The 9,972-nt window shown below is 36.6% G+C and overlaps 1 protein-coding gene across 1 annotated transcript; it reads right to left on the bottom strand.

Annotated features, from left to right (window-relative positions):
• Positions 1 to 7,959: 7,959 nt before the first annotated feature.
• LOC123540138 (trichohyalin-like) lies at positions 7,960 to 9,492 on the bottom strand. The gene has a single exon (XM_045324935.2). It carries the CDS (start codon positions 9,490 to 9,492, stop codon positions 7,960 to 7,962), a length of 1,533 nt encoding a protein of 510 aa, XP_045180870.2.
• Positions 9,493 to 9,972: the final 480 nt, after the last annotated feature.

Raw genomic sequence — 9,972 nt, 5'->3', positions numbered from 1 at the left:
AATTTTACAAAGTTATGCCCCTTTTCGACTTTAATATTCATTCAATTAGTTGTTGAATAGTCGAGCGTTGCTGTCCTCCGACAGCTCCTGTTAAATTTATATTGCTGTTGAGATAGAGCGGAGGATGCCAGTTGGCATAGGCACAAATACGTTTCAAATTAGTCATCAGCCAAGTAATAAAGGACTTAGTTCAGCTTCTTCGAACTACTTTACGACCTCCTTTTCAAATACAACCAGTGTGTACAACCATAGACGCCATCTTGGATCAGAAATTTAGCTTATTTAAAAGAAAATAAATACACATATCAATCAATCAGAATGCAATAAATTTATATGTGAGAATAATATTACACGATCCCAGAAATTTGTGAACATTGGTCAGATGGAACTAAATGAATTTCCATAGGCCCACATTGTAATGTTTCCGGTCATGGGCCTTTCCTAACATTTAAACTTTTGATGCCACCTACTCAGGATGAAAGAACTATCCAAGAACTATCGAAAAACTGCAACAAATGTACAGGTTAACCGTCACTTTTGGTCACTTCTTTCTCTTTGAACTCGGTTACCCCATGTCCGACAGTGATTTTTAAAAAAAAATCATGAAAATGCTCTACTGATAAAACACGCATATTTCTCACAAAAAAATGCATCATTCCATATAATTTTAGCCAGTAATCATGGATTAGAGTTTTAATTTATGAAATAATATACATGTAGTTTTCAAGCACATCTAAGATATTTTACACCAATGGGAGATCACTTTACATTGTAAACATGGGCGTAGGAGCGAGTTTAACTTGGGGGGGGGGGGCAAACCTTTTCGGCCGGCGTGGAGGGTGTGGGGGGTGGGGGGCAGGCAGCAAGGTATCCCTGGTGCATTATTCATGACAAAGCCTCAAAGCCTTGTACAGGGGCCAAATGGGCGGCAAGGTATCCCCGTTGCATTATTCATGACAAAGCCTCAGGGGCCAAATGGGCCATAGGCCCCCTCAAGCCTCTATGTTTTAGCAATCATTGAATTATTCTGATGATACACATATGACTAGGCACTGAACTGTCTTAATTAGTCATATTATGTATTGTTCTAATTAAGTGTGCCATTTTTATGCCCCCGAAGGGAGGCATATAGTTTTTGAACCGTCTGTCAGTCTGTCGGTCTGTCAGTCTGTCCGCAATTTTCGTGTCCGGTCCATATCTTTGTCATCGATGGATGGATTTTCAAATAACTTGGCATGAATGTGTACCACAGTAAGACGACGTGTCGCGCGCAAGACCCAGGCCCGTAGCTCAAAGGTCAAGGTCACACTTAGACATTAAAGGATAGTGCATTGATGGGCGTGTCCGGTCCATATCTTTGTCATCGATGGATGGATTTTCAAATAACTTGGCATGAATGTGTACCACAGTAAGACGACGTGTCGCGCGCAAGACCCAGGTCTGTAGCTCAAAGGTCAAGGTCACACTTAGACGTTAAAGGATAGTGCATTGATGGGCGTGTCCGGTCCATATCTTTGTCATCGATGGATGGATTTTCAAATAACTTGGCATGAATGTGTACCACAGTAAGACGACGTGTCGCACGCAAGACCCAGATCCGTAGCTCAAAGGTCAAGGTCACACTTAGACATTAAAGGTCATTTTTCATGATAGTGCATTGACGGGCGTGTCCAGTCCATATCATTGTCATTCATGCATGGATTCTAAAATAACTACGCATGAATGTGTGACAAGACGACGTGTCGCGCGCAAGACCCAGCTCCGTAGGTCAAAGGTCCTAAACTCTAACATCGGCCATAACTATTCATTCAAAGTGCCATCGGGGGCATGTGTCATCCTATGGAGACAGCTCTTGTTTTACATTCTTCTGTTGAAGCCCTGGACATACAATTAATTAGCACTGCATTTGTCTAATTGTGATATAAAGTTGTGGAAATATCATTTCCCTTGAATGGACAATGAAAAACAAAAAATACATAACGTTTACATGCGTAAACAGGCTTAATAGTTAGGCCTACATAGATTTTGCAGACACTCAAACAGGAACTGTAGCGATTGCGCTCAGTGATATAACATCGTTATAAAATGTAATCAAACAATCCTTGGCGTGGCGTGTACATATTTCAGTACTGACACTACGGAAAGAGGCAAGTCAGAATACAAGGGAAGGCCAAATGCAAATCAGAAATCAGGTTGAAAAGAATTATATAATGCTAAGTAAATGTTATATTAGACTACAAGTTATATCTCTTTTCTAACATATTGGGGGGCCAAACTACAGTTTGGCCCCCCCCCCCCTTCCTAGCTTGGGGGGGGGGCCTGGCCCCCGCTGCCCCCCCCCCTCCCCCCTGCTCCTACGCCTATGGTAAATATACACCGCGTAATACCATATACTTTTTCAACCAATCAGAAGCCTCGTTAGTTACTTCCCTCTGACCTTACTATGGCGACAAGGCGAATCTAATAGGCAGTGAGGATCAAACACCGTATGTATGTCCTGGTTATCTCCCTGTAATCCATACACTTCCGTTCTGTATATAGGCATACAGACACTAAAAAGAAAAATGGCGCGAAAAAAAGTGTGTGTTATAACCTATAGTAGATGTTCGAAAAGAAAATGCTGTTCTGGCGATACACGGTGAAAACTTATGGAATATTTGCTACAGCACTCTGAGCCCTGGAAAAGAAACAAAATGTCACCGAAGTCAACGAAATTTTCCTTGAAAACTATTTTTATGCTGTATATAGATGCATCTCAAAAGATTTCAATATTTTACAGATCCATTTGATAGCTATAAAAGCCTATAATAAACCAACGTGCAGTCGTTTGGCAAATGTGGCAGACTTGAAATATATTGCACTAAGACAAAATTGATTCCTCAAATACACTTTGTTGAAATTGTGCGGCAAAATAGAAGTACTTCCGGTCAATAATTGACGTGGCCCAAATCAGTAGATTGCAAACGATTGACCACAGTTAATGTCAAAGTGATATGTCTTGCTTGAAAAGTTTTGTAAACAGTTAACGTTTTAATTGGTATCACTGTGTAGATTTATAGACAAAGATCAGGCCAATCCTCTCATCATGATTAAAGACGTTAAGACCGTCCACTATGGGAATTCTTGGACTCAGAGTAACTTATTGCATATTTTGGTTAGCGACAAATAAATAGATATATGACAAGTTTGGATGTTTGAACTGCTAACTGGACAAAAAATGACATTCTGTCATAGATATAAATATCAGAGAATAAAGAATACATGATAAAACAAATTTTCTATAATATAAGTGAAATAGGCCTAATACATACTTTAAAAAATGAAGTCGTGAACTTACTACATTTCAAAAGGTTATTGAGATGAACAGGACAGTATTGTCTATAGGCAGAGGAAATACAGAGTAACTGATACTACCTGTCAGATATTACAACACATGTTCATAAATGTGACATTTTGAAACAAGCAAAACTGCATTATTTTCACTATAAAAGAGTAGGTGCCTAAGTGATATATCAATTTGTTTTCGGCTTAATAATAGTTAAAGGACCGATACGAGAGCGTTATTGCAAATATCATGGCGTTGGGTGCAATCAAGGGTTTTCCTGCGAAAATGTTAATCAAGGTCTTTGACCGAGATTAATACCTTCGGATGAAATCCCGAGATTTCACCCAGTGTCATGATATTTGCGATAATGCACGAGTGTCTATCCTATAACTGTTTAAACGCATGAAAGCAATATTTCACTTCTATCCAAAATGCTATAGATTTTTTTATAAAGAAGAGTTCCCCACTGGAAGTCTAATTTGGTCTTGCCCTTGAAAATAACTGTACTGATATATAACAAACCAGCACAGTAAGTAAGAATTAATATTTTACCATAAATAAGCTGATAAAAACAGTGAAGCAGTCCTTCAATGGTAAATCAAACATATATGAAAATAACATAATCGTCTTTGTTGTAAAAATATGATATTGTGTCTGAAACCCTCAGTTGTGTAATTGCAAGGAAGGTAAAGTAATAAATATCTCTGCTCAAAAGTACTTGCCTAAAGCAAGAGATGTCATTCTTTGTGGTCTCTACAAATGCCCTTATTTGAAACTCGTTTTCAAATTATATGAAAAGTTATACGGAGTTCAGTAATACAAGGGAGATTATTCCTCCGGGCTTGCTGCTTTGGCCTGGTGTTAAAACATTGAAGCGCGTGCAACCATTCTTTTCTCTCTGGGATTCGGACAAGAAGGTCGACATTTGAATTATTTTGTTTATTTATGTAGTTTATCTGTTTTTGAGTCGTTTCGGAATGAAAATTGTTACTCACCCTCCCTGCACAATGGTTTTATGTTTTGATCGTTCGCTACATCGTCTAAGCAGATTCATAGTCTATAGACTTTAGTCTATAATGATTATTGCATATGTGACGAAGGGCTCTCCTTGTCGTGCCCGAAGGCTAGCTCGACCCTTCTGCCAAATATTTATATTTTACTGGTAGATGTGGGTTCTTTGGGTGCTACACACCTGGGATCACTTGTTTGTCCCAGTGAACAAATATTGAAACTGAAACAAAGCAATAATTATCTTAGATAATATATTTATTATTCTTATGTAAACTCTCTATATATGCATTTACATCAAGAAGGCAAGTGCAGTGAAGCATTTACCATTTATACAATACATTGAATTCCAATTATACATGTACACTTGATGTCCTAACAATATTACATGAAATACTAATTTTAGAACAATTTACATCAAAGTCATAAAAACTAATACACTTATAAATAAGCTCTGTAACTAAAGAAGTAAAAGTACTAACCTGAAACAAAGCAATAATTATCTTAGATAATATATTTATTATTCTTATGTAAACTCTCTATATATGCATTTACATCAAGAAGGCAAGTGCAGTGAAGCATTTACACTTGCTCTCGATTATTGCAATACAAAGACATAGATTAAAGATTAGTACAATTCAGGTTGGGGACCGGGGTAGACAAGGATAACGGTAATTTATTATGTCAAGTATAGGGTTATAGGATGGAAAAGATGTACGGATTTATAGTAAAAAATATTTGGGTGAAATTGTTACACTGAATCTTAAAAGGGGTGTACTCGATTTAATTACAACAAAAACAATTTTAGTATGCTTTATATTTTATTTAAGAAGATGTAAAACAATTAATTTCAGAACAACACTGTCATGCCCTATGACATACTCCCCCTGCTTTAACAAATGTCGTCCCCGACATTTAACTCCCAGAGCTGAAAGAAAAAAAATCTTAAGTGTACAAGTATGTGATAATTAAAAACAAATAAGATTACACATGATATATCACTACTACGGTATTTGCATATACAAGTACATTGCAGTACCCTAAAATGACGTGCTTTTGTGTCAGAGACCTAAGCTGCAATCTACATAAGACATACTGGTAGAAAAAGGTCAACTAGCTCAAGGTAAGTATACAAGGTAAGTATAATTACTACTTTACCTAAAACTTGTCAACTAGATCAAGGTAAGTATACAAGGTAAGTATAATTACTACATAACCTAAGCCTTGTGTTACTACTAGTACTTGAGTGCTAATTAACTAATTACCGAAGGTAAGTATAATTATACTATATATAGGTAAGTATATGTACTATTAAAACATCTAGCTAAATACAGTACACAATATCATGCCAATGGTGTACGTGGTAGCTGGAAAAAAAAACATCAGTGATATCGAGCTCAAATATCATTGAATTTCCAACAGGTAAGTAGCAATCATATAATACAACAATCATTTGCAGATGCAAATTTTACAATTACAGGTAAGTACTTATTCATGATCCACAATTTATCCAAGGTAAGTATCTACCTTATGGTTGTACTTATAACAATGTAATATGTTCTAAGAACATATAGATACATATACTTACACATTTTTAACATTAACTAATGCAAAAGTGAAATATACTCATTGTGCACACATACATGTAGTCAACAGAAATAAAACATTACTGACTAAAAGTTACAACTAAAACAGATAACAATCGTCAGTCATACTGCTGCCTCTTATTAATATGTAACAAAGTCCCCTCTGTTCATCCAATAAGGATTCTGTCTTTTCCTATTTGGTTTCTTAGATGGTGTTGAAGCTGTTTCCGCTGGTATTTCCGATCTCACTACATCACGCCGAGTCCTTCTTGCAGGAATTACATATTTCTGCCCATCTCCTACTGGTATGTGGGAAGGAGACGCACTGTTGGTCTCTTCCGAAGTAGATGATATCAAACGATTGTCAATGATCGGCATACTTCTAAGCACAGTGACTTCCTGCAGTTGGCAAATATTAGTTTTTTCTGTTATATGCATGGTTTTAGCACTGATGTTGCACAACCGTACTGGCACACGTGATGTTCTACCAGGATTATTCAACGAGACAACTCGTGGACAGACTACAGCAGATGTAGAATTTATATCATCCAAACATTCTGTTACAGCTGATTCTACATGTCTCTGCTTGCGTATGAAACCTGTTACAGTTTTGGTTTCCCTTGGTAACAATGTAATCTTTTTTGTGACTTTAACTTTACCAATTGTGGTCGCTGATAGTACATCAAATGATTCTCTCCATTCATTTGGAATAGCATCAGCTTCCTTCTCTTTACTTAGTTTTGAAAACTCACGAATTAGATTTGTGCCTATAATAACCGGTACTCTTTGGTTGTATTCTGTTTGTGGTACAATCAAAATTAGAGCAACAGCTTCTTCGTCACTTAATGACGGGACTTTTACACCTAGCTCTATATAACCACTATAAGGCACTTCCTGTCCATTTGCACAATATATGTCAATATCAAAATCTTCTAGACTTCTTAGTTCTGGCCTATCAGTCATACTTCTATAGAAATTTTCCGACATTGTGCTTATCATACTACCAGTATCAATCAATGCTTTTGTCACACGATCTTTAATCAATATTTCATGTTCATTTGCTTTCCCGATCAATCTTGTCTTTATCTGATTATCTTTTGGGCCTTTATTTTCCTCTCTGCTTCTGCTGTGCCCTTCAACAGAAGCGCCAACTAGTTTAACTCTTTTTCTGAATTTTGTTTCTTCTCCTCTTTGACTTTCATATCTCCTTTCTTTTCCTCTTGCTTCTTATCGGTATCTGGGCTTTGCTCTTTTACTTTATGACTCCTATCGTCAAATCGATTCCTATAGCTGTTTGCTCCTCTGTTGTAATCCCTCGAACCATTCCATCTATTGAAATCCCTTGGACCATTCCATCTATTGTACCCACCATATCTTCTATTTCTATGCTCATCTTGTGGCTTACTTTCATTTTCTTTTCTATAGTCTTCTACCTTTTTATTTAATTCGGCCATTTGCTTCATCATAGCTTCAAGAAGTTCTGTCTGCTTATCCGCCACCTTTGCAGTTTCTTCTTGTTTAGGCAGTGCTATATCAGCCTTTATAGCACTAATTTTAGTTTCGTGTTCCTCAGCCCTTGCTTTCCGTCTGAGCATTTCGAAACTGTCACCGCTTTCAAAGGATGTTCTAACTGCGTTTTTGATATCCTTGCTATACAGCGACCTCCAAAATTTATCTTTAAGCATTTCATTTCTCTCATCTGGTGTTATTGACTTCTTGGTAGAAGCTTTTATCAAAATCTCTTCAAGTCGTAAGCCCCAATCTGCTATAGATTCGTCTGGCTTCTGTGATGCAGTATAGAACTCCGTGTAAATTGTCTGTTTGCTAGACATATCTCCAAATATATCTTCTGTCCTTTCTATAATTTCTTCAGCTCTAGCATTTGGATCTAAGTTTAACAGAACTTTCTTGGCTTGACCTTTCAATGATTTTCTAACGGCCTGAGTAATAATCTTTTCTGGGTACAATGCTGTAGCTATTAAACTTCTTATCTCGGCTTTCCATTCGTTTAATGTGACCTCACTCTTAGGTTTCGCTTCGTCACCAGAAATGGACTAATTTCCGGGTTTGCTGAATAATTGTCTCTTTCTTTACTTCTGGAACTAATTTCTGCTGAAGCTCTTTAACAATATCTTCCTTTTTTCTAAGGTCAGATTCTCTCTTGTTTAATGCTTCGTTTTTAGTGATGATATCTCTTTCTATTGCTTTATACTGAACAAACTGTTCTTCTTCTGATTTTACAACGTCTTGCTTTATCCGTTTCAGTTCTTCAAACTTCAATAACAATTCTCTCTCATCATCTTTAAGTTTCTGTTCTCTTTCATCCATTACCCTTTCTCTTTCAGTTAACATATACAACATCTTTCGTTGCTTCTCTAATTCTATAAGTCTCCTTTCTTCATCTATCTTTAGCTGTTTCTCTGCGTTCTCTTGAATCAACAGTAGCTCTTGCAATTCCATTTTTTTCTTTTCTATCTGCTGCAGGATGCTAAACTTCTCAGATTTAATAGATGTGTTTGAATTATCATCATTCAATTCTCCTCTTACATTGATGTCTGAATGTTCCCTGAATTTTCTATCGATGAATTTTAGTTGACTTCTTGTGTCCTTTATTTCAGGATTCATACCTATACCTACGGGAGTTATGTTCGTGTGTTCTTTTCTATGATCTGGAAGTTCTGCGCCTCTTTGTAAGGAATTAATATCTAAATTGGTGTCCTTCCTTATACTCAATTGCCGTAATTTCGCCTCTAGTTTATCTGTCTCGATACTGACATCTACTTTGTCACCATTTCGATCTTTCTTTCTCATGACATGAGTTTCTGCATCAATGCGAGTACTTTCAGCCGCACGGCTTCTTGTTCTGTAACTAATGTCGTCTGCATTATATTCTATATCTCTATATCTCTCTCTATCAATATGAAAGTCTAAATTAGACTCTTGTCTTGGCTGATCGATATGTAAAACGTCTCTCCTAATGCTTTGACGGATATCATCCCTATCTATGACTTGGTTTAATTCACCATGCATTCTATGTATGTCCTCAGTCATGTTCAAACTGCCTGAAGCGAAATCTAAATTTCTGTTTGTTGCTTGATAAGTCTGAGCAATTGCTTGTCTCCTATCATTATCGCTTTCTTGTTCGTTTCCACTTATTCCTATACCGTGTGTGGCAGTTGGTATATTTCCTGGTTCAGGACTTATTAGGTCCATATAACTTCCGAGGTCCTCATTGTGTTGCTTCACGAAACGTGGTTGCACAATTCCTCTGTCTAATATTTGTCTGGTCCCCGTATTTATTTGCTGTTCAGGGTTGCTTATATTAAGCCTTTCTGCACCTATTCTTGGCCGCTCGACTTCATAAAAAAAAGGATCACAACTATGAATCATTTCTAAACGTCGCTGTTGATTTCTTCTCTGAGATAACAATCTCTGCCTTTCATTTTCTATTTCAGCTAAATCTTGTCTCAATCTATCTCTTTGCTTCTGTTTTTCCTCTAATCTCTCCTGTTCCTGTCGTCTAGCATCTCGCTGTCTCATTCTGATATCTCTATCTGTTGTTTGATCTTCCATTATTGTACATATAAACTTCACACTTCAAACACTATTATTTTACAGTTTACTCTTTTCACTTCAATTATCTTTCACAGTCATATATACCTTCTATCACTTTTACTTTTCTCTACATATTTCACTTTTTGACTCTTTTCTGATTTTGGTTCCTTTCCGTTTCAATATATTAGCGCTATAACTCCTTAATTTCACTTTTCGCTAATATTCACTACTTCACTTTTCTTCACTTTAAAAAGTGCCCACCAGTTACTGAATTTGCACTTTACTATTAATTTTCAGTGTCAAATAACCTTTCACTTGCTTCACTACTCACGTTTCTTCACTGTTTTCTAATGATCATCACTATTTTATACGGTGCTTTACTGTTATGTTTATTGCTATCCTGTTTACTACTTAGCTTCTGAAAGCACAATTATTTTCTATATGTGTATCTGATCTTTCAGTTTTCACTAATCTTCACTAATTTTCACTATTTCATTC

The sequence above is a fragment of the Mercenaria mercenaria genome, chromosome 16, assembly GCF_021730395.1.
Source record: "Mercenaria mercenaria strain notata chromosome 16, MADL_Memer_1, whole genome shotgun sequence".
NCBI lineage: Eukaryota > Metazoa > Mollusca > Bivalvia > Venerida > Veneridae > Mercenaria > Mercenaria mercenaria.
This window is presented reverse-complemented; position numbering and strand designations above follow the sequence as displayed.